Source organism: Cibotium barometz, chromosome 17 (assembly GCF_041138505.1).
Source record: "Cibotium barometz isolate CiBa-2024 chromosome 17, ASM4113850v1, whole genome shotgun sequence".
Taxonomy (NCBI): Eukaryota; Viridiplantae; Streptophyta; class Polypodiopsida; order Cyatheales; family Cibotiaceae; genus Cibotium; species Cibotium barometz.
The window spans coordinates 41,780,803-41,806,768 of record NC_141062.1 but is presented as its reverse complement, the minus strand read 5'-3'; the positions used below and the strand labels follow the sequence as shown (position 1 = coordinate 41,806,768).

General features: G+C 42.0%; 1 protein-coding gene across 1 annotated transcript; it reads left to right on the top strand.

The window, feature by feature from the left end:
* The first annotated feature begins 4,064 nt into the window (after positions 1-4,064).
* LOC147630010 (SEC14 cytosolic factor-like) lies at positions 4,065-21,723 on the top strand. Its single transcript, XM_086811585.1, has 11 exons — positions 4,065-4,978; positions 5,081-5,118; positions 5,304-5,387; positions 5,502-5,555; positions 6,606-6,683; positions 6,900-6,953; positions 7,122-7,181; positions 8,001-8,096; positions 8,262-8,363; positions 20,720-20,800; positions 21,022-21,723. The coding sequence occupies exons 1-11, from the start codon at positions 4,924-4,926 to the stop codon at positions 21,358-21,360; spliced, it is 1,041 nt and encodes a 346-aa protein (XP_086667711.1). The 5' UTR covers positions 4,065-4,923; the 3' UTR covers positions 21,361-21,723.
* Positions 21,724-25,966: the final 4,243 nt, after the last annotated feature.

Below are 25,966 nucleotides of genomic sequence, written 5' to 3'. Positions count from 1 at the left end.
GTGCACAATTTATCGTGTAAACCATACTAGCACTAAGTGTCTAAACCTTAGACTTACAACAAGCTCTTCACTATGCCTAGATGTGAGTTGGTGTAGTGCACAATTTATCGTGTAAACCATACTAGCACTAAGTGTCTAAACCTTAACAAGCTCTTCACTAAGTGTCTAAACCTTAGACTTATGACAAGCTCTTCTCTAAGTGTCTAAACCTTAGACTTACAATAAGCTCTTCACTATGCCCATTTCCTTACATTGCATGTAATATTCCAAGTTGATAAGAGTGGCCTAATTCACCAATCAAAAAAAATATGGACGATCCCAACTCTAAGAAACATACGGAACAATTTTGTTGAAGACCTTGAGTTGATCCAATGGTTGAATCTCTATGAAATCTCATCACAATGTAGATAAGGATGATCTTGAATTTCTTCATGTTCATGATGTAACTTAAGAACTATAATATCTCTAGATTGAAGAATGATCTTCCCAATGATGAGATTGTTTGACATGTTATGACAAACATTCTATCTTTTTACATCTTCCAATTTTAGCGACTAGATTGACAGATATGAGTTTTGCAATATTGTGGCATCTAGAGAAGAGTCCTTACAACATAGAAACTCATATTTCCAACCAACTTACCCTTGTGACCTATTGAGTGACAAGCCTCTCTCTCTCTCTCTCTCTCTCTCTTTCTCTCTCTCTCTCTCTCTCTCTCTCTCTCTCTCTCTCTCTCTCACACACACACACACACACACACACACACAATACATATATATTTTGCCTATCCAAGCCTTGTAAATGGTGGTGAATAACTTCCATGTAGGCAAAAAAAATAGCCATAAAGAAGATATAACTTCTTATTATGTTTTGTGTGTCCAAGACTTGTGAAAAGGTGACAGAAAACTTCCATGTAGGCAAAAAATTAGCCACAAAGAATATGTAACTTCTCTTACTATGTCCTTAGACTATTTTGAATGAGGTGCTTCCGACAAGTTGGTACCTTATGGTTACCTATGCTTGAAATAATGAGATGTGCAAATAACTCTTCCTCCCAGTACAATATTTATGTTGCCGTAGAGGATGTTGATCATCAATCAAGAATGACCCATTTATATCTTACCAAGATGCTATCCTCACAATCTCCTAAACATGTTTGTGTTGCCCACCAACTCCCTCAGTGTTACCCATAACCAAAAATGAGGGGATACACACAACATGGCCCTTAGAAACATAATACTTGTGAGGGCTTACTAGAGTGTAATCCTTGAAGCATGCCCTCCTTGCTAATGGGAGTTCAAGTTGTTAAATTTTGTAAGTATATATGGAAAAGAGAGCCAAGAAATTCATTGAGATGGATACATAGATGTGCAGTTTTACTAAAGGAGTGCCTATAGTTGGCAACAACTAACGAAAATTACATGAAGTGTCTTAGGGCTTGTCTACGCGATCACGTTGGTTTGCAACCAATAGACTCTTGTTTAGGATAATGCATAAAGAAGATAGATTGTGAATTAATTACTTTGTAAACAAATGGGTTGGAATTATGGAGGGCTCAGGTAGTTGCTTGGGATTTTTTTTGAAAGTGGTTAAGTTGACCACTCAATCACATCTATGCACAAGTGAGAGGTTGGGTTCTCCCAATTCTACTGTTGACTATGACCCATCACCTTCTTGATGTGGTAGTGCGAAGATAAGTATGGGAACACCATTGCTATTTAAGAACCGCATTATTATTGGAATTTTAGCTTGCATTTTGGTGACAATTAGGCTGTTCTCTCTACAATTTGTATTTGAGGGGAGGCATGGTAGTTCTCCACAAAGGGAGGCAAGGGAGGCAAGGGAGGCAAGCCTCCACATTTGTATGGTGTATTGGTGGGGAATCGGAAAAAGAGATGAAAGAGGGTGAAAAGGTGAGAGATACCTAATGATGCAAGCGATGATGTGCTTTGGATGATGTCATAGAGCTACATGGTTCATTAAGAGAACTTGGAGTCCATTGAGAAATTCTATGGTGATTGACAAAATTTATAAATTAGGAGATTTGATGGAAAGAATAGAGATATATTTAGGGATCTAGATGCCTCCATCTAGAGCTATAAATTGATGTACTCCTTGCTCACATGTGTGAGATTGATGAATAGATTTGTTGTGATTTGTGAAGCTCATTATCTTGGTTAAGCTTTCATTATCCAATCATGATCATTTGCATTTGCTTTGATCCAACTTTTAACTACCATCCACAAGTCCCCCACTTATGTGTGGAATAAACCTAGTGCCACTAACACCACTCCCTCCCCTCCCTTCAAAGCGGGAAGTGCACTTCTTCCAACCACCCCTATAGGAGAGAGCAACCTAGGATTATTAATGACCCTAAGCTCTCATACCGTAGTGGCTAAGATGACTACTCAACAACAATAGTGTTTCCCTAGCCATTGAAAGGGTGCCCATACATTTTTGCACGCAGGGAGGTTGATGCATTAGGAGAAGCCCCAAGTGATGTGGAGTGTCCACACCTAGTCTAAGGTGTTATGCGAACCACCATACTTCATGTAACATGTTTGTGTGGTGCCACCCCGGCGACCCCTCTTGGGTTTAGGCTAGAAGAAGTTGTGGATTATAGAACCTTTGATCCCTAATCCATGTTTGTCCAACAGAGGTTGTGGTTGAGATGTAGGAGTTAGGTGGCATAATAAAACATGTATCCCCAGTTTATATTTTGGGTGTGCATTTTGGTGAGAGGTAGGTTGTTCTCTAGACATTAGTCCAAATTTCTCACAAAGGGAGGGACGTGGTTCTTTTAGACATGTGATCAAGGGAAGGCAAGAGTCCTCCACGTTTGTACGATGTGTTGTCTAAAGGTTGATTGTCAATTGTTGGTGAATGGAAAAAAGGATAAAAAAGGGTGAAAAAGTGATAGATTCCTCATGGCGCACGCAATGAAATACCTTGGATGATATCATGGAGCCACATGGGTTTATTGGGAGAATATAGGGTTGATTGAGAGATTCTAGGGTGATTGAGGGGGTTCAATACATTTAATGGAGAGAATGACGGAGATATTGTGGGATCTAGATGCATCCATTTGATGCTATAAATTGATTTGTGAAGCTCATTATCGTGGTTAATATTTCATTAACATAGTGCTAGTCTCCTTCATTATTCATTAACATAGTGCTAGTCTCCTTCATTATCCAGCCATGCTTGCCTACATTTGCTTTGATCCTCATGAGATATAAGTTTTAACTACCAACCATAAGCTCCCCACTCATGCTTATGATGTTATTGGAAGCTGCACAAGAGGTCACTAGTTGCAATTGTGCCTGCATGAGGACATAGCTAGACAATTTTTTTGGAGATGTTTAGAAAGTTTACAGGTCAGACTTCTCCATGACTTGGCACACAACTTGTTGAGTTCATATCTTATTAAGCCCAATAGTTCTTTTTGGAGATGTCCATTGGTGTTTTTGAGTGCCCAATGTCCAGGTCATTGACTTGGCACACACGAACTTGGAGGGAGGGGAGGCGGGGGGGCAATAGATGGTATGAAGATGAGGACCTTGCTCATTGATGAGGTTTGGTAGGCATTTCTAGGGCCAGTGCCTACATATAAACACAAACACAAAGTTGAGATAGGCTGATAGGCTACCATGCTATGGCTGCTTTAGCGTTTATAATCCATCCCTGGGGGATAGCGGCGAGAGGAGATTGTAAGGACCATGGAGGTTTCTGAATGTTTGAAGCAAAGCAAACCATCTCGCATGCTTCTTGGATATGTGCATCAGAAATCCTTTCAGAACTGATACTCGTGTGTGAAAGGCCTATAGGGTCGGAAAATGCAGAAAAGCAAACGAGCCCATCCTTGGTGAAGATTCTTTCTACGAGGATGTGAAGAGACTAGGAGGCCACGATTTGTGCTGTTGCTACAAAAGTTGAGTGAATAGTTAATGAATAGATCCATGTGATTTTTTTTCTCTATCCATGAATAGTTGTGTGCAGATTAAATTGAAAGCAAAAGGTTAGGTACATAGATAGGTCTATAATAAGGAAGAAGAATTTTGGGGTGGGCGTCTACAGGGGGGTTACGTATTTATTCCAATTAAAAAAGTGCAATTTACGTATTTACGGAAAGGTATTTAATTATTTATCCCAATTTAAAAAGCGAAATTTACTTTATTTTATTGAATTTTTATTGGCCAGAACCCCTGCAACCCTTTGTGTGCGCTTCGTCTCCTTCTCCCAAGCTTCCCGGCTATGGTGAAGCGTTTTATTTCCCCCCCGCCCCGTGGAACCCAAATTTTTTCTCTGTCTTCCTCTGCGTAGTATGAGATCGAAACCCTAATTCTCTCTGTGCGCAGCAGACGTTCTCATATTCTGACACATTTCAACGGCTTTGTTTCTTCTGTTTTTCTGGATCCCTGGAGCTCCCTAGCTATAGCGAAGGCAGCCCTAACTCACTGTGTGTACATTTTGATTCAACCCGTGCATCAGAAATTTCTGATATCAATTTGCCATTCATTTGGAGCACTGAGCTTTCTGGCTATGGCGGATCGTTTGGCGTGAAAAGTCCTACTAGTGTCTCACGTTGAGAGGTCAACGAAAACCACGGACAGATCATTTTTTCCCCATTGTTGTGTCTCTCAAGCTTCTGGACCTTTGCCATTTTTGAAAGCTTTGACAGGTCCAGCATTACAAGCAAAGTGTTCTCTATTTTCTGCTTTCCTCTCCATCACCGGATTTTATGCAAAAGCGATTGCAGGTGCAGACTACTGAATCGTGTGCAAATCGATCTTTGCCAACAGCAATGCGCATTTTAGAGCGATCTGCACCCATCGATTAGCCCCACTGTAAACTGGTCTTCTTCAAACCCTAATCACTCAAAAACCCTGATTTTTTAGACCAATCTCCATAGCTATAGCAGCCATGGAAACTGTGTCTACCTCTTTAATCAGGCAGCTTAGAGACCTCATTGATCAAGGTAGTTTTGCTTTTTTCTCTAAACTGTCTTTCTTCAGTACTTTCCTTTTTTGCCATTCTCCGATCTGTTTGCAACATAACATCGTTCTTTTCTGGCTGACAGCGGCTGCAGAGGACAAGCAGCTAGCCATAGCTTTCAAGGTAAGAATGGCCATTTGGCTCTTTTTCATCAAATGACACACACACACACACACACACACACACACGTATGTATGTATGTATAGGATTTCTCAAGGTTTCTTTTCATCTCTTAAATTTTTTCTCATTTTAGACTTTTTCCCAACTCTTATATTGGTATTTTTTTCTGAGTTTTTCTTTTGTACCAGAATTTGCACCGGGGGTACCCTGAAGAAACTCTAGAGAGGTTCTTGAAAGCACGCGAAAGTCATGTCTCAAAGGCTTTTAAGATGGTAATCTAAACCTTCCAATGCGTTTAATTCCTCGGACGTAATTGTTCTGGGAGGTTAAATGCCTTTTCAAGTCAACAGGAACTAATGAAAAGGCTGTTTTTATTTCATCCACAGGTTTTGGATTGCCTGCATTGGAGGATAAATAGTGACATTGACAACATCCTTTCGGTAAGCTCTTATGTTGGTTTATAAATGATTATTTCAAGAACTTTTTCAAGATATGTACGTACATACATACATAAACAATCACAAACAGACATATACAGGACACACACACACACACACACACACACACACACACACACATAAGCCCACACGTAGAGATAGAGACACAAACATTGACAGGGAGACATAACGTACAGATACACTTACACATACATTCACACTTACTGAGTATGCCCATCACCTCCGGAGAGTGATAGAAACTCAGTTCGCTGGTTTTATAAAGCATGTTCTTTTGGACTAACCTTATACAAACCTGGACCTACTCTTGGGCACTGATGACGTGAGTAGTGATGTCATAGCTTATTGTCCATGCTATGCATGATAGAGTTGATGAACCTACACTTCATGTTTGGACAGACATTGGAGTTAATGGTTGCACTTTTGAGTCGAAGTCTGTTTTAAAGTTTAGCTTATTGTTTGGTTTTGGCTCTTAAGTGCTTTAGGTCTAGAGTTTACAATTCTCTGTATTGCTATTTTGTGTTGTTGTTTAGTATCTCTGCCCAAAAGGTTTAAGTTCTTATTAAGAAGAAGGTGTGTGTATGCTTTGTGTGTGTGTGTGTGTGTGTTTTTGATTTTTTAATTTTTAAAGTTTCTTTCATTTATGTAATTGTTTTGTTTGTTTGTTTGTTTTTGTTTTTTTTGGCTAATGTCTTAATTAAAAGTCTTCGTTTGATATTATCTTTTGATTTCTTCTCCTTAGTAGCCAGGTTTGTTATTATTTTCGATCTTTCAAATGCTTTTTTTTTGTGTCTTTGTCCTTCTTCACTATTATTTCTTTCTCAAATCTCTCAATTAGTAAGTTCAGATTTTTCTGACCTTATGAAGGTATCTATACATTCACACTTACGCATGCGCGCACACCACGTGCATGTTTGCAAACACATCCCCACACACCCACATCTGGCCTCTTCTTAGGTTTCTTCTACATATTTTGAATAATATTTTGCAATGTTGAGAATAGTTTGGCTGCATACTGAATTTTTGCTGCTGCAGAAACTGATCGAACCAAAAGAGACGTATGATGCTATACGGGATTCACAGCTTATTGGAGTGACCGGCTATTGCAAGCAGGTTTGTATTAGCTTCATAGGTTGAGGCAGCACTCAAAAATATATGCAGGATGCTTGTATTTTGGTACATTTATGTTGTGTATATTATTTGTGTGTGTGTGTGTGTGTGTGTGTCTCTCTCTCTCTCTCCATTTATGTATATACATGTGTGTGTGTGTGGATGCATGCATGTATGTATATCATACTCCCATCAACTTGTCATGGGACCTTTGTGCAGGGTCGCCCTGTATTTGCAATTGGAGTTGGACTGAGTGGCTACGACAAAGCCCCTGTAAGATTTCTCTGCATGTCTTGGAGTATGCTACACTTCTTTTAAGCATACATTGTTAAATAATCCTTGGTAAAATTAGTCTTCCCTTTGCACAACTACAAGGCTGCTTAGGATACAGAAATCCTATAGGCTAATTCTTACAGGTCTTGCTCTCAATTTTTAATACAGGCAGATAAATATGTGCAGTCACACATTCAAATTAATGAGTATCGTGATCGAGTCCTCCTTGTAAGTGTAACCCCCCCAGGCTTTTCAGTGGATTGTGTAGAATTGATTAGGTCACAGTTGTTTAAAATTGCAGGCATGGTTTTAAGAGGCTCTATGTACCAAACCCTTACCTGGCAAAAGGGGAGATCTCACTTGTCTGCCGTCCCTATTCCAACCCCCACCCATTTGATGTGCAGGGGAGATGTCTGCACTGCATGTATGAATTTTTTAATGGTTTTGAGAAAGCATGTAGAGGTGACTGGAGGGGGCTCAATAGAAAGAGTGAAGGAGATGTCCCTAATTGCATAGTTGCAGGTCGGCCTGCCCACGACCAGCCTGACCCCTATGCATACCTGCCTTTTTTAGCCCAGACACCATCCACGTGGCTGTGTGGCTGCCTGTGCCTTGTCCTGACCTGTATGGCCTACCTATTCTAAGGTGTGAATAACCCTGAAAGGTGCCCGGGGTCTGGAACAGCCTGCAGTGTGAAAAACGCTGCAAATGTTTTGTCGTTGGGCTGCCCATTCCTTAAAGTGGTAATCTTTGCCTACTCTCAAGGTCTTTATGCTTGAAACTTGTCTGATACATCTGAACACTCTCAGGAGGGTGGGGTGTGTCACAAGCTAGGTGCTAGCATCTAGCATTGAATGTGAATGAGTGGGTTCCTTTGGCTGGTGACGACACAGGATGTTGGCTTGATTGTATTTGTGAACACCATCGGCGTACTTTTTTGCTGTATCTCTGAGTGTTGATGATGTATGTTTTGGCTTGGCTTGAAAACGTACTGCCCAATATAAATGGAATCTAAAGTCTATGGCTGTTGCCGACGTGCATGTTCAGCCTGAATCAAGCAGGAGGATGGGTCGGTACATCGGGACATGTCTAAAGATACTTGACATGAGCAACCTCAAACTATCTGCCCTGAATCGCTTGAAGGTTTGTTTCAATACCTTTGCTTTTCTCATCCCCTCTTTAAAACTAATTTGGTATCTTATGAAATACCTGACATTCTCCTTGTGTTAAGGTTGTCTACTCCTTATCAGACCATGGTTGCCTTGTGATTTGTATGCTGTTTTTGATAGTTTTGTTTTTTGGGTGCAGATACTGACCATCATATCAACTGTTGATGACTTGAATTACCCGGAAAAGACTGATATCTATTACATAGTCAATGCTCCATACATTTTTTCAGCTTGTTGGAAGGTACATGAAGTCGTTTAATACTCATGTAACTTGCAAGGTGTGCATTCATTTCTGCTGAGATGGATATATCCAGTTGAACTAGAAATCACTTGTAGAAAGTTCTCTTTACTAAATTGCGAAGCAGCTAGCAGTTATACATGCTTCTCATGTGCATGTGCATGTGCATGTGCCATGACTATGGAGGCTACACACAGGGTAGATAACATGAAAGAGACCATAATGAGTCCTAATCCATAAGAGGATGGGGTAACCGAGTGATCAGATAAGTGGGGATGCTTTAGGGTAGAAGTGAGTGTGACAGGGTCTAATGTTTGGAGGCAAAGGCCTACGAGAATGTGCAGGGTGGGAACAATCTGAGCAAAGGGGACTAGAATGGCAACTATTGTCCAAGATATCAGCATAGGAGGCTTGGGCAGGTGTAGTGTAAGGTTTGGGCAGCATTGGGAGCCAAAACCAGCTGGGGCAGTCTCAATGAAGGCTTGGGCCAGGGGCCAGAGGGGGCTTGCTTTAAACACTCTGTATGTATTGCAACTACCGTGTGTGAGAACCTTGCATACGAGGGCATAGGTAAGTAGCCACTATTCAGTGAGGACAGTAAAACCTTTTTAGTCCTGGGGTACTTAGAGATGGCTTTGGAGGAGTTAGAGGCATGGTGGGGACATATAGGGCTTAAAAGGGGCCCAAACAAAGTGGAGTAATGTGGGTCCTTTGGATTAGAACGTAGAAGGGTGCAAGTTCAAAAGACCCTTATCCTTTGCCCTTTTGCATAACTTCCCCTTTTAGAATGAGAATCACGAAGTGAGTGTGCGCTTGTGACTGGCTCTAATGCTTGGAGGCAAAGGCCTACGAGAATGTGCAGGCCGGGAACAATCTGAGCAAAGGGGACTAGAATGGCAACTAATGTCCAAGATATCAGCATAGGAGCTTGGCCAGGTCTAGTGTAAGGTTTGGGCAGCTCTGGAAGCCAAAACCAGCTGGGGCAGTCTCAATGAAGGCTTGGGCAGGGGCCAGGGGGGGTTTGCTATAAACAATCTGTATGTGTTGCAACTACCGTGTGTGAGAACCTTGCACAGGAGGTATGGGTAGCTAGCCACTATTCAGTGAGGACAGTAAAACCTTTTTAGTCCTGGGGTACTTAGAGATGGCTTGGAAGGGTTAGAGGTCGTGGTGGGGACATATAGGGCTTAAAAGGGACCCAAACAAAGTGGACTAATGTGGGTCCTTTGGATCAGAAGTGTGCAAGTTCAAAAGATCCTTATCGCTTGCCCTTTTGAATAACTTCCCCTTATAGAATGAGAATCACGAGCCACAGTTTGCTGTTAATTTGGTTTTACTCATTTTAGCTTCTGATTCATTGGCAAGCTTTGAGTGTTCCATTATTGATCAACCTTTGATTAGCAGTTTTTAATCATGGTTTGGAGCTCCGAATGTAGGTGGTCCAATGTGGATTCTTTGTACTTAGGGTTAGGGTTAGGAGGGTGCAAGTGTGAACGGTTCTTAGCCCTTATTGTCACGTGCATGCCCGGGCCATGGCATAATCCTTAGCATGAACAGCATAATCCCTGATTAGGACAGCAGTTAAGGCATATCATAAAGCATCATCATCATCATCAGTGTCAGAATCAGCATCAGCCTCATCATCATGAGCATCAACATCATTGGAGGGCATGAGGACCTAGTCGGCAGCCCCCCAGACATCAGTCAGCAGCCAGCAAGGTACTCAGGTGGCATGGCACCTGGAAGTCAGACAGCAGTGTGGGCAGGCATTGGAAGTAAGCGCAGCATTTATTATAGGATTTCATGAACATATTTGTCCAAGGCTGGCCGACAGCAGCAGTAGTTCTCTGTCCAGCACTTTCAGCATCTATATAAGCATAAAATCATCATTTGCATTATTGATTCATTCACGTCATTGTAGAAGAAGTAGAATTCAGCATTAAGCATGTAGAAGGCACGAGAGGTCACCCCTTTGGGGTAGACCAAGGGCCTAGATCATGTATAGACATAAAGTCACCTTTTTGTACCATATAATAAAGAAAACCTGACACCAACTAGTCCATAGTATGCATAAAGGAGTTGATAGTTATATAGTCTCGTGGGTTGACTACCATGAGTATATAACATGCACGTTCCTAAAAGGGGAATTTGGGCATGTTCCTGGATTCATCTAGGTATGTATATCTCTCTCTCTTCTTCTCTCCTCTGTCTTAATCATGTTAATTAGCATCTTGTTCTTGTTGATCAGTACAGCAAGGCTTCCGCGCATGCAACACCTACCATCCTTTTGTATAAATACGCCTTATGAATGAGAAGACATACTGCATTTTGGTATTCATTTGGTTTTAGTTGTTTGGCGTCTTTGCTATTAACAAGATTTGATAGTAATTTGTCGATTCTTAATCATAGTTTAGAGCTTCTAGTATAGTATATCTTGTTGGAGTATGCACAAGCGGAAGCATAGACAAAACAAGAGATAGAAGAGGGAGCAAAGGAGAGAGAGCTTGTGGACAAGATCACCTTTTATAATAGCATGAAGCTTTACAATGGCAATAGCCAGCAAGAAAGTGTTGAACTTGTTGTGCTTGGGATTGAACTATATCAAGTGATTATGTGAGGCCCCTTTTATAGCGAAGGGAGTGAGTTGTCGGCCCAACTCACGACTTCTTGAAAATAGGAGAAATAGGAAAAATATCCAAAAAATAGGTAAAGCCAATATAATACTGAGATGCACAATTCTAACACCTCCTCTACAGCTTATAGTGTGCAAGATTCTGAAGTAGATAAGCTAATGAAGATGCAACCATGGACCCTCCAATATTGCAGATATCGGAATCACCTGGGAGAGAGCACCCGCCAACCTGTTTCCTCGAAACAAAATGCCACTACGAACAGTAAGGAACTTTTCTTAGCTACGAATTCCCACACAAGTGTGTAGTGAACTCCAAGAATAAGATGATGAGCTGTTGGTAGACGCACCCATAATCCCCAACAATGGACTGTGAACACGTCACGTCCCAAAAGCCTTGATCAATGAACTCGGAACAGATCCAGTTCATGATCTTTGCTACACCAAAGATGACCATGTCCTGCCCGATATCCAATGCTTGGAACTTCGAATCACGGTTGCCAGTAATGGAGCTACAATCAGCCCCCTCTCTCGCCCACAAGCCTCCTCTGGCTGGAAGCACATGGGGAGAACTGCGTGTATACTAGAGAAGTACACCATCTTGGTCCTCTCGAGCCGAAAGCGCCATGGGAGCCCTAGATGTGGCACTAGAAGTATCTGTATCACTGTCGTGTGTTGTGTCTTTGCCCTTCTTCTGAGATGAAGACTTGCCCTTGGTCTTGTCCTTCTTCTTGGACAAATAATCCTTGGATAGATGTCCTCTATTCCCACATGAGAAGCAAGGACTCTGACCTTTCTTTTGAACTGAAGTAAGTGCATAGTTGGTGCCGTCCAATTTGTCATCCTTGTTCGTACAGGGGGGAGCCATATCCACAACAACAAAGTACACAAATCTCAACACTCCCAAGACTCCTCTCGAACACTCTCCAATGAAGCGAGGCACCAGGACCAATCAGTCCCCTCTCAAGTCTGAGAGAGAAAGAGGCTGGACAGCAGCAAAACAGTCCTCCAAAACTCACCGACAAACACCCAACTGGAGGGAGGGGAGGCTGGGGAAGAAGTAGAGATGTCGGGGCCGCTTGTCGGGATGCACTACATGCGAGGGAACACCTTCCACTGCAGTCCACGCTGTAAAAACAGAGAAAACAGCCCTTTCACCACGATAAATGCTGAAAAACAGCACCAAGAAGCTTGCCGATGATGCTTGGCACGAAGCAACAGCGGTGAGTGAAACGCTAATGAGGAAGAGCACGGGGAGAAGAAAACACAGCCACTGTTTGGTGCTGCAGAAAACACAGCAGATGGAAGGAGAAAACAGCCGCCTTCAGTAGCCAGAAACGCAACCAATTGAGAAGGAGATGCAGCCAGCATAGAAGGAGCAAAATCGCAGATGTGGGCAGCCAAAATCCTAAGCAATTGATACCATGTTGAAGTATGCACAAGCGGAAGCATAGACAAAACAAGAGAGAAGAGGGAGCAAAGGAGAGAGAGCTTGTGCACAAGACCACCTTTTATAATAGCATGAAGCTTTACAATGGCAATAGCCAGCAAGAAAGTGTTGAACTTGTGCTTGGGATTGAATTACATGAAGTGATTATATGAGGCCCCTTTTATAGTGAAGGGAGTGAGCTGGTCGACTGCTCACGACTTCCTGAAAATAGGAGAAATAGGAAAAATACCCAAAAAATAGGTAAAGCCAATATAACACTGAGATGCACAATTCTAACATATCTACAGAGCACCAGTTGTAAGTGGAACAAAAAAAAGAAACTCAGGAAGGTTGGTGTCGCCAATGCGAGGAAGCAAAGTTTGAGTGGAAGGGTTGCCAAGACCAAGACAAGAGTTAGGCCTTGATAGACAACATGGCTTCTCTAGTAGCAAACAGATTAGGCATCTGATAAGGTGACTTTCAACACGTGGTACTTAAAGGTGATCAAGACAGATGAAAAGGTTAGGGTATTCAGGTTCATTTCGTTTTGGTAGAGACAGTTTTAGATTGGTTATGTTGACATGTTGGAATGTGGCTTATATGGCAGCAATTTGTAATTTGGTTTTAGCCTTGTTTTCTTGTGCCTTAGAGGGTGTGAAGATTCATATACTGAAATTCATGTAATATGCCTTCATGCTATGAAAGGCAACACGTATTCTTGTATGCTTTTTTCACTTTGGCATTTGTACACTTTCCTACCGTGCACACCGTATTCATGCACTTCAACGGGAGACTCTATGTGTATCACCATCCTCACTTCGCGCATCTGCGAGTTCTGATCAATGGAGGGTTATGTCTTTGGAATCTTTGTTCTCTTCATAATTTTGGATGACAATATCAACACCCCCGATAACTCCCGTGTTTTCGTAGCTATCTTTTGTTTGGATAAACCTAGACTAGATGTGGGTGAGGAGTGGAACGTGATACTTGAGACGTGGTATAGCTAGTGAGGCTCGTTCCTTTTATCCATTCTTAAATGATTGTGATGCCCGTGTCGTGGTGTGGCCATTGGTCATGTCGTGCTTCGGAGGGATTGTTGGTATATTATGGCAATCCTCACCATTGACACATTTTCTTGTGAAGGTTTTTAGACCTTAGTGTGTGAATGGTTATTAGGATAAGGTGAAAGCAAGGCAAAAATAGTTGTAATGTCCACAGTTAGTGGCATGCAAGGAGTTGTGCTTGTAAAGAGAGAAACTTGTGGAGAAAGATACCTTTTTAAGGTCTATGTATTCATGTATACACCCTTCATTCAATGATAGAAAGTACGCTTTTTTTGTTTATTGTCTCTCTCACATTTCATGATGTAGCCCTTAGTTGTCATTAGTGTGTAAATTTGTGATATGCGACTTATGCGGAATCTTTTAAAGGAATAGAGAAGAGATTGCTTAAAGTGCTTGCTGAAATTTGCAGAAATGAAAAAGGAGAGAGAGAGAGAGAGAGAGAGAGAGAGAGAGAGAGAGAGAGATTGCACACTGCAAGCCCAATTGGGTCCCAACCAGCCTCTCAAGGGCCCCCTACCTGTTGCCAGGTGTATTTGCTTATGTATTGCAAGCTACAAATGAGACTTACTGAATGTCCAACCAGTGAACAGAGACACCTTGGGGACTGTTTTGGGCTGAATGGAATCTCTGTTCTGGGGCTGATTTGGGGCACCTTTAGGGCTGTGTTTTCTGTCTGTATGTACCCTGTTGCTGTAGTTCTCCAACCGGCCTGTATGCTACGTTTTCTGGCTGCTGTAGGCTGCCTATGTGCTGTGCGTTTTGGCTCTAGAAATGGGCTTTTTAATGCGTTTTAGGGTTTCAGGCTGGCTGGACAGCCTTCTAGATATGTTGATCTCTATGCTCCCCTTATGCAAGCTATTCACGGGTCGATTACCTCTTCATGCTTGGGTTGACTCTTGAGCTCACAGGTTGCAAGCTGATTTATGCCCTTGGTTGGCTGATCTTATATAGGCATCAAGAGTTAGGGTTGCTCTCAAAAGATTTGCCCTTAAAGTCTCTTTACATAGGCGCCCTTCATCAGCCCAATGATTGGTTCACCTTTGCTCCGTTTTGGTCCCCACCAAGGGTGCCCATGGTCTCCCACAGACTAAGGCTTTTGACCATATAAATGGTTGCCTTTTGACACTTTGACACGACACATTTACTCGGGACTTGGGACAAGGATCTGAACGGATCCGCAACTTTGAACAAATCAAATAGTGGCCCTCCTTTTGAAAGGCGTGCACCACTTTGAGTAGCTCCTGGTCCTTCTTGACCAAGAGGACTTGAGCTCCAATTGGTAAGGAGCTTAGACATACCAAACCTTTGGCCAATAGATGCTTGAGCATCGTTAGCTTAGGATGGCTTATCCATCGATACGGGGCAAGAGACGGGGGCTCTGCACAAGGAATGAGATCAATGTGGAGGTCTTGAGGGCGGGATGGAGGTTACTTCTTGTGCAAATGACCACTAAACAAGTGTCCATGCTCGCCTAGAATGCGTTGTATATCTGTTGCCAAATCCTTTGGCGGAATAGCTCGGACATATACCATATAGGTATGACCACCCTTGCGTACCACTACCCTTTTCATCTGAAGGGTGTTTACAACTACAATAGGGCGGTGTGAGTTGGTAATGACTTCGTAAGCACCTCTAAGGAGCAACCGAAAGCTTCGTGGAAGCTCAACTTGAGCTCTCCTCGTGGTAGACCATGCTTGCATAATCATTCAACCATGGGTGGTCTAGAATAATATCCACCCGATCCAAAGTTGCCAATTGACACTTCAATGTATGAGTCTAGAAAACCCCCTAAAAGCTATTGAGGCATCTTCCAAGGTTTCTGGTTCAATTTCTTCCATCAACTACCTTTTTGTTGTAATAATCCTTCTATTTGTTATGATCTCTTAGTGGTAGGCTTCATTATGGTTGAGTCTACTGCCCTGCATCTCCGGAGCTTTGATAGAAACTCAGTACACAGACCTTTGTATGAATGTATGCTCTTATGTGTGTGTGTGTACGTTTGGGGGGGGGGTGGGGGGTGGGAGCATATATTGATACCAAGTTCTACACCCACTATTGGGCACTGATGACGTTAGTGGGGATGTTGTAGTATCTAGTCCATCCTATGCATGATGGAGTTGATGGTTTATTGTCTTGTGGATGACTACCATGAGGTTATAAATTGCACTTTCTTATAAGGTGAATTTGGGCATGTTCCTAGATCCATCTAGGTATATCTCTGGTTTGATTTCTTCCACTTGTCGCTCATGGTGGTGGCTAGGACTAAGCAATTGGTGTCCACCATTGTAGGCAACTTAAACCGCTCAACCACACAATCTTTGATGGTGTCTTCGAGGCTCCTCCATCAAAGAGTATAGACATCGGATGTCCATGAATCATCCCTAGCCACGTCATCGTATCATGCCATTCGGACCACTAAAATCCTCCTAGACCGCGTTGTGTGAAGAGCAACTATGGTACTAGTGGGAGCGGAAGGGGGGGTTAGATGGTGTCAAGTGTTGCAGATATTGCTACAACATATGAATTGGCCTTCTCCTTCTACTTCTCCTTGCCCTTACCATTCTACTTCTTCGTGTTCTTTAGGTAGTCCCTTCCAATATGCTTGGTGGATTCACAATAAAAGCACTTCAAGTTATAGTAATAGGGGACGGAGGGGACAGAGGGCCGGAACGTGGAAACGTCGTCCCGAATCGGTGATTTGTTCTGGCACGGGTTGGGGATGGAGGGGACGCCTCGGGCAGATGCGTCACAAGGGGACGCCGTCCCGGGAACGGCGGAACGGGCTACGTAGGTCGGGGACGGGACTGGAACGGGACGGTTGGGGGGGCACCGTTTCCCCCCCTCCCCCCCCAAAATTTTTTTCGTCGTTTTTTTTTTTGTGGGTGTGTTTGTTGGTTGCTTCTGCCCATTGCTTTCCTCCCGTTGGTGGTTGGCAGCTGCCCGTTGCTTTCCTCACGCTAGCCTGGCTGCCATCACCCGTGACCTGAGTCTATAAGGCTTGTGCTCTCCTCTCTCTCTCTCCCACTCTCTCACTCTTGGCCAGCCGCCCCACTCTAGAGCTTAAGGCTTAAGCAACAAGCGCTCTAGCCTCTCTCTCGAGTCTCTCTCTCTCCCAGTGCCCAGTGCCCAAGGCCAGGCCCCACTCCCCCACTCCCACTCCCTCTCCCACGGGCCACTCTCACTCTCTCTCGCGCTCTCTTCCACTCCCTCACTCTCTCTCTCTGGAGTCTCAACCCGCAAGCTTTCTCTAGGCTCTAGCCTCTCTCTCTCTCTCTCTCTCTCTCTCTCTCTCTCTCTCTCTCTCAACTTTCACCCTCTCTCATGGCATCTTCTTCACAAGCAACCTTCGGCTCCACACGTTGTGGTGGTGCTAGAAGAACTGATGGTTGGTCATGGTGGGAAGAGGTTAATGCCAACTGCCTTGGAAGTGGAGGAGGTTCACGCCCGTGGTCTTGCAAGCTTTGCCCCTATAGGCGGATGAGTGGGTTAGACAAAGTGAGAGCCCACCTTATGCATGAGTCCGGGCATGAGGTTCGATTTTGCACGGGAATCACATCGGAGAAGAGAAGGGAGCTTCTTGAGTGCATTGCCGGGCATGAGGCTTTGAGGGCTGCAAGGCCGGCACGTGTGGCTGTGGATCCCGCAGCATTTGTGACACCACTTGAGGGGTCCGTTTCAGGGTCAGGGGGTGCATCTACCACATCTACACCACGGCCACATGGTGTAGGTTCCTTTGCGATGACCACACCCGCGCGGCGATAGAGTACACTTGAGGGAAGTTGGGATTCTAAGAAGGAAGAGGTTGATACAGCTGTGGCTCGTTTCTTCTTCCATGACCATATTGCTTTCCATACTGCTAGGTGAGCCTTGACTCTTCCCTCTTAACATGATTTTTCTAAGTTTCATTCTTGAAAGTTCACTTGTTTCTTTTTGTAATCAGATCCGAGTACTTCAAGGCTATGGTGAAGAGGATTGGGGAGTATGGTCCAAACTACACCCCCCCATCATCAGAGTCTCTGCGCACCACATTGCTCGACAAGGAGAAGCGCCTTGTCGAGCAAGCTGCAGAGAACACAAAGCGGCTATGGGCAAAGAATGGAGTGTCACTCATTGCAGATGGATGGAGTGACACACGAAAGCGGTCCATCCATGGTCTCGTTGCATATTCCCGTGGCGAGATGTACTTTATTGCTTCACATGATGCCTCAGGGACAGGGAAGAGTGCAGACGTGCTTGCAACAGAGTGGGCAAGTGGCGTTGAGATTCTTGTGGGTCATCCCCGTGGTGTGCTCGGCATCAAAGATCTCGTGCCTCGACATTGAATTTGACTTGGATATTCTACATCGGCATATTTGTTATCCCAATGGATGAATAATACTTGATATTTCCAACAAGCTGATCAAGTGGTTGCACATGACCCGTAACAGAGGCAAGAACTGGCAGAGCAAAGGGCCTCTAGATGACTCTCAGCGATGGCAACGTAGTCAACTCTGAAACGTCGACCCTCCCTCGTGTCAAAAAAACAATCAGCACACTGGCACATGTTTGCTGCGCATGGGAAAGGGAATTCATTCACAGTGTTGGCCCCTCTCTTTCAGTCTACACCGTCTAGGATCTGTTGTGGGTGGTGGTTGCCATAGCAGCTAAGCAAGAGCACCTGTAGCAACACAACCCCTACACAACAACGAAAGTTTTTTTTTGAGCGTGAGCAGTTGATGCTTCTTTTTACGAAATGCAGAAGAAGAGTCACAGAGCTATGTATGTCAATGGTGTAGGCTCTTGTGTAGCGAGGTTTGCCAATTGTGTCAAGCTTCCTTGTGCATGGTTTGCAGAGAGAGAGAGAGAGGGAGAGAGAGGAAAATGCACATACAATGAGGAAGTGAAGGCGGAATTCGGAAGATGGCACGTGTACCATGATTGCCACTCAAAATAACGACGACACAAGTTTCCTTCTTGTGCACTTTAATCTTTTGCCCTTTTTGTGAGCTGCCACATGGACACCTTCACCTTCAAGAAATCTTCTGTGGACCCTATGCTGCCTGCTGTAAAATGCACTTGGATTAGCTTTGTGAATTTGATTGAGTTTCGAACTTTCATGGAAGCTCAGTCTGGTCTTTATCATCATACCCTGCAAGGTCTTTGTTTTGGATATCCTGTTGTTTGGTGATATTTGGCTTTGAGCTAAAGGGTAACCTCAATTGGGTCAATTAACTCACTATTTGGAAGGAAAGCTTGCCTTTCTTGGAATGGAGTTTCATCTTTAGCTTGTTTGCATACCTACGGAATGGATCATTTAATGAGTGTTGAAATCTCTTCAATTTAACAAAAACCCCTAAATTTCCCGAACTGCAGGTACTTCAATTTTTGAAGAAAACTCTGATTTTGACAAAAGCCCTAAATTTTGAAGTGTGCAGGTACTGGCGGCAGTCAGAAGGTACAGTAACACGTACACACAGAGTAATCAACTTGCAGAGTTGTGGAAATGAGAGCACGTTTCTTTCTTGGGATAAGGTGCAAAAATAAAAGTACACACATACAAGAGTAGTGACTTAAAGTCACATCACACCAAAAATAAAGCTAGGGGGGAAAAAAACCCTTCATGTGTGAAGGTAAAAAGTGCCGCTAGCTAGCCCATGTTCACAGCTAAAAGTGTGTTTTCTTACAAAATCTCCCTGCTTTTTTGTTATTTATTGCTTCATCAGATGAGTGGGGGGTCTAGTTTAATTAAAGCAGGGAGTATGTTATGGTCGTAAGGCTCATAACATAGCCGACATACTAATTGAGACTAGGCTTGTACCTAGGGATGGGGACACACAGGTATGAAGTGCCCTAAGGGCACATTAGGCATGGGACAGTGTGTAAGGGCATATTCATCAATAAGTGTGCATTCTTGCTTATTCATAGACCAAGCCCTATAAATGAGTTATTGGCTAGTAAATGCACAGTCCTCGTAGAGAGGAGTCCCTAGGGGTCAAGACCCAAGCGAGTCCTTGGCCATGGCTTGAGCCACATGTCGGGACAATGGGCTTTGGTGGTATGGGACACCGGGGTTTGGGCGAAAAACGGGTTTGTGGTGTTGGTCTAGGGGTGATTTGGATGGAGCTATGGTTAGGTGGTGAGCTGCACCATATCTATGCTTTGTGTGTATGTGTTTGTCTTGGAGGAGGTGCACGGGAGATATGTGGCTGTTCTAATAATAGTGGTGCATCTAGATTGTAATAGAACGGTGGCAAGTGGTTAATCTGGAATCCATGTGAAAAAAACCATCGTGGCATACCACACCTTTTCATGTCTCTGCGCTGCAAGAATGATGGGATGAGGCAATGTGATGGCTACTCCGAATCATGTGTGAAAACATCAGCAGGTGCCTTTTCTCCATCCTCCTCCAATCCTCCTCCCCAAGGTTTGGTCCCCAAAAAGGGCCTGATACATTGCTGCAGGTGTCGATAGTGTATCAAACAGCCAACCCTTAGTGTTGGGCTCCTGGATGTCTGCCCATTCTCTCCAGTTGAGATATAGTGGCATATCCCCTTGCAAGCCGTGCCTTGGCTGGAGGGTGCAAGGTGAAAATCGGGCCAGTGAAAGTAACCCCAGGAATACGTAGAAGGTAACAATTTCCACATCGTCTCATGCAGATACGAAGTGTTGTATGGATGTTATTTGATGTGAGGTATTAAAGATCATGGCCTTGGTCTTGCCAAGGTTCACTGTGAGGTCTGCTGCTCACAAAAAGCCTGTAGTGCTGCTAAGTTTCTGTAGCCTGTGTCGAATTGGATATCAGCACACTGTCATCTGCATATATAGCAGGATAGGGACCAATGTGTTTGCTAGTGCCCAGGAGTGTGTGTGTGTGTGAGAGAGAGAGAGAGAGAGAGATCGGGACCAATGTGTTTGGTAGTGCCCAGGAGTGTGTGTGTGTGTGTGAGAGAGAGAGAGAGAGAGAGAGAGAGAGAGCTCGGGCAACCCCTGGTTACATGCTCTTCGTGCAGTGGGCATGCCTCATGTAGCCTTTTAGTGTGTGCGATTTGATGGGCTCTATGTACATGTTTGTATAGCTGGTCATGCGACCTTTGCTTTGTATTACATTTTCGTAATCTAATCAACCAACCATAACAAAAAAAAAAAGAGAGAGAGCTTGGGCATTAATATTGTGAGGGATGACTTTAGTAGCTAGAGTAGTAAGTTAAGCAGTCACATCACATGAATAAGAGTTCTATAACTTTTAGTGTCTTTTCAGGTGGTGAAGCCTCTTCTGCAAGAGAGGACAAAGCGCAAAATAAGAGTACTACAAGGCTGTGGTAGAGATGAACTCTTGAAGGTATAAAATACTTTTGTAGGTCTGGCGAATCAACTTTTTATAATTTTGGGTGATTTTAAAAAATATGAAACCCTGAAAGGTAGCCCATTAACTCTTGGACGTGTTAAATTGGCCCTTATTTTTTACCCTGGACACAATGGGCATGGCCAATTATATGTTATTTTCTAAAATTATGCTTGGGACAAGTAATATGTGTATTTGCGTTGTGTCCTGCTATGCAGGTCATGGATTTTAATGTCTTGCCTAATTTCTGTCAACATGAACCCAAGCAAAGTGGGTCCTCGAAAGGTGCTAGAAATGGGGAATCGGTGGATTGTTACAGTTCTTCCCATGCATTTCATGTAGAGCTTTGGAACCATATCAAGCAACAGTCCTATGCTTCTTCCAAGTGCATTGGTCCAGCTCCACAGAAATCATTTCATGTTGAAGTGCCTGAACCAGATGCGGAAGTGCAGACCATCGAAACTGCACTTGAAACAGCTTTGGTGAAGCTTGCAGTTGATGATGGCAATGGCAAGGTTTTGAATGGGATGTTGGGCTTGCATGTGGATGATGATTGACATGCCTTAGGCAGACAAGGTGTGCTTGCTATGTGAAGATTGGTGGTGGTCAAGCCCTATCGTCCCCCTTCTTATTCTCTCTTCCTTGGAGTATCATCTAATGAACTTTTTATTGTCTTCTATCATATTATATATTATTTGACAGCAGATGCTGTTTTGTATGTAAAACCAGCTTTTGTGGCAGGGGTTTATAATGTCCTGTTCAAGAGTGCATCGATTTTGTGGCTCATGTAATTTTTCTGCAAACTCAACCAACTCCGGCATTGGGAGGCTGGGATTTTGCTGTAACAGACTTGCAAGTTTACGCGTAGCAGTGTTCCTGCTATGCTAGCACATGCTTAATCGAAACATCTTCTTTGACTGCAATGACGAGAATGCATGCAAAACCTAGGGTGCATCACATGCCTTTCTTTTGAAAAAGAGAGATGTTTAGTGTATACAAGAACAGTGCACTTTTAACTTGCTTTTATATTAGTTAGTCAAGCGTATTCTCAAACTATAGATGACCTCAATACACATGAGCACATTCATCTTTGCCTTGTGTCTCTCCAAGGCTAATGTGTTGAAAATTCTCACTGATGTTTTTGGCATGGTAAGGTGGTCTTCAATATTGCATCTTCTTTTTGTGGCTATTCATCATGATGACATTGACCAATACACATGTAAGATTGATCATGCACAAGCCATTGTCAAGATTATACAATCAATGAATTGACTTCAGTGGTGTGTAATCTCGTATTTAATAAGAATTTGAAAAACCTTTTTATTTCAACAAAAAAACATACAGCTCAGCTGATGTGACTCCCTTCATAAATTCCATCATTAAGATGTGGATTTAAGCTCCTTGGTACTTCAGCAAGTTTAAAAATTTGATATCTAGAGTTTTATTTTTTAAGAATTTTTTTAAAATCAACTCTTTATGCCTCGAGTGTGTTTCTATAGGTTTTCCCCAATTTTTCTTGAATATTTCTGCCCAAACCAGTTTCTCTCTCAATGTTGAGTCTTTTGATTTCTCTTAACACCATGTTGGCTTCAAATTTTAAACTTAATGTCCTCCTTTCTCTTAACATCATGGTAGCATTAATGGTTGAAGCATCCTCAGAATCAAGATGCGCCTTTGTTATAGGAGATGAGTTTGAAGAGATGAAGAGTGCCTCCATTTTTTTTTGGTGCCATTTTCAAATAGAACTCAAAATCATCCTTCCCTTCGTTCACCTTTGTGTAAGGGATTGATGAAGCACATCAACTAGTGACTATTTGGTTTGCAGTGCTTCAAGAGTGAGAAAAAATATGGAAGTATGTTAATTGGTTTTATGCAATTGAAAGCTAGGGTGTTTAGTATATTTTAATTTTTTATCGTTTAATACGTTGGATAGTTATTTTTTAGTGTGGAGTAAAGAAGGTAATGCTTATTTTTTAGTGTTGAGTAAAGAATATGCTGCATAGTTATTTTTTAGTGTTGAGTAAAGAATATAATGTTTATTGCTATGCGTTTTTATGTTTATTTTTATTTTTATGCATTACTCTAATATGTTTATGAAGTGATTATCTATGTTGTTATTTTTGACAATAAGACATCGGTTGAACCAAAAAAAGCATATACACTTTCAACTCAATCCAATGGTTTGAACCATACTTTGGATTGAGTTGAAAGTGTACTTTGGATTGAGTTGAAAATATATATCCTTTTTTTGGTTCAACCTATGTCTTATTGTCAAAAATAAATTTATTTAAATGATTTTCACATGAAAGAGGACAAAGAGAGTGAGTGTCCAAGAGTGACCAATACTATCATTACAAAAACCACATGAATTGACAACGATTATTAACCCCCCTCCCTTCCCTCCTTGATACGTCCAAAGAAGGAAGAAGAAGGGTCACCACATCCACAATTATGAATGATCTTTCTATATTTGCCTTCTTTTCTACTACACCATGCAGAGAGACAGAGGGATAGTGTTCTATGATACCAATGAATTTGAGAGAGATCAAGAGAAAGAAAAGGAATTTCACTTATGGAATAAAAAACATCAAAATTTTAAAATCTATCGAATTTCAATTAAGTACTTCATTTGGATCTACATAGATTACACATAATCTTCTTGAATGCGCCTCTTATGCAAAATCTCCACCACTAGTATTATATAGGTCAAGCATTTAATCCGTTTCTCTTACAAAGGTATTTAGAATAAATGTCCACAGCTATCTACCTCATTGCATCCTGCCTACAAATATCATCATCATGTTAGTGTGAATGTAGTGCCATCAAACGATATATTCATACAATGGGTACTTTTAAATTCCTTCAAGTTGTACCTCGTAAAACCCTTCCATCTATTGATTTCTTTCAAAGGGTAGGATGGCTAGTATCATATACATAATCTAGCTTGGGATGCTCAAATTTATGCTCTCCTAGGGGAGAGGCTTATAAAATGGACACACATGCGACTGTAGGCATGCTCAAATGACACAGTTGTAGTGATTACAAATGCGATTAAGCATACATTATTAAGGCATGTAAACAATGAAAATATTTTCATGTAAACAACATGAAAATATTATGGCTCACTATAGATCCACAAATACTCCCCAATTTGTATTGAACATACATTGAGGAGACACCCTACTTTGTATGCTTTCGCATTTTCCTTGGAGCACATGTTTGTCACTTGATACATTGACCGAGATGTCAATGAGTGTGTCATTGTCATCAAGTACAATGGATGCAAGGTCAAATAACTACTACTTGTCGCTCTCTACAATGTAGTTTGTAACTTGTAAGTATGGTGAAATATTCTTTTGATGTAATCTATTATCTTTAAAAGAACTCATCACCAATCTCGTTTCATGTAGGTTTTGCATTTGTATCAATACCAAATACGAGTCCATCAGTGGCAGCTTCACAATCATCATGTGGCAGTATATGTTTGAATCAATCTCTTGAATTATGAAGGTGTCTATGATAGAGCAGAAATCCCTTGAAGGGCTTCAGGGAGGTTAATGTATTCTTCATTTACTTCCGTATTTCTAATGGCTTGTCTTATTTTCATAGGGTTTCCGACTAGCGTCTTTAATTTTCCATGTGTCCATAGTCTTAAAGTAAAGAAAACCCACTTTGTAATCGCTAAAAACTCAATTGTTATTAAAATAGATGCTGTGTATTCAAAAGAAAGCTTACTGTTTGTTTCTCGAAATGGATTAAAAGATGGATGTTTTTGTAGCATCCTAGCAACGATTTCACTACCAATGTATAGTGTATACTGGCCTTGCACTGTGAACACTTAATGTTTGTTGGTGGATTTTCTATATGTTATATGAATCCATTATACATTAATAAATATTCTCAAGTATACCTGGTTGGTTTGACATGCTTACACCTACCTCTATGTCTATGGGTATATTTTGCAGATGAAAGGTTGGGACATATGGAATGTATAGTATACATTAGATATCTTACACGAAATTTAGAGGAAAAATGTCAATTATCAAGATATTGCTTATTGAAATTAATTACCTTTTACATCAAGAATTGATGATTCCCCGACTTCGCTCCTTTGTTTCTTTCCTATTGTAGAAAACTATTAAGAAAATGTACTTATAGATCAGAGACCGAGTGATGAAGTTTGCATGTAAATACTTGGGATTTTGAACTTGATTGGTGTCAAAGGTTTTGCGATAATGAACATAGCTTACAACAATGGAGCCATATAAGGTTTATCCCTTTGCGCACCTACTACACTTCTCTGCATACATAGCATTCTTATTAGCTATCATTCTTACTTAGAATCACATTATTAAACGTGATTTTTTTGTCTTGCCTAAGTAGGGATCTATGATCCATGTGCTATGTGTTAAGAGGGAGATGGTGGGCTTTACCATCTTTACTATCTTCATCTAATTCATACTTGCTGGCAATAACTTCTTCCTTATCTTTTCGATCCTCGACATCTTCCTCATCTTCGTCTCGATCCTCAACATCTTCCTCATCTTCTTCCTCTTCCTCCTCATGCAAAGGTAACTTGCCTTTGCCTTTGTCTCCAAGATCCGTGGACTGACTTCTTAGCATTATTTCCTTCACGTAAAAGAACAATGTCCAATTCAATATACACAAATGAGGCTTTTTTTTCATATAAGGATATAAACCCCATATAACATTTCTGTCTTATTAAACAAATACAACAAATCATTAAAATACAACTTACCACTGTTGTTTGTTTTTTGGCAATGCCTATAGATATCTTTCTTCTCATATTTTGGATACTCGTCCCCTTGGGGTAGTCGAGGAGCAGTGGATAAGTGATATATGTAGTTGTATCCCACAAGTCTCTCTTTTGTGTACATGGTGCTTTCGTTTGATCAAGGTCCTACCATTCCTTTATATAATAGGTGGTGGCATGTGATGTATGCTTTTTTATGTTATGCATTTGCATATCCATCTGTGAATATCCACATGTTATTATCCTTTGTGGCCTCTTCCTAGACTTGCTGTTTGGGGTCTTCTTTCTTGTTTCCTCTTCCTTGTCCTCTTCTTCGTGGGTGGATTGTTTTTTAGGCCTTCTTTCTTAGCATCTGGTGAAGACACCTACTCTTTATCTTCATCATCGGC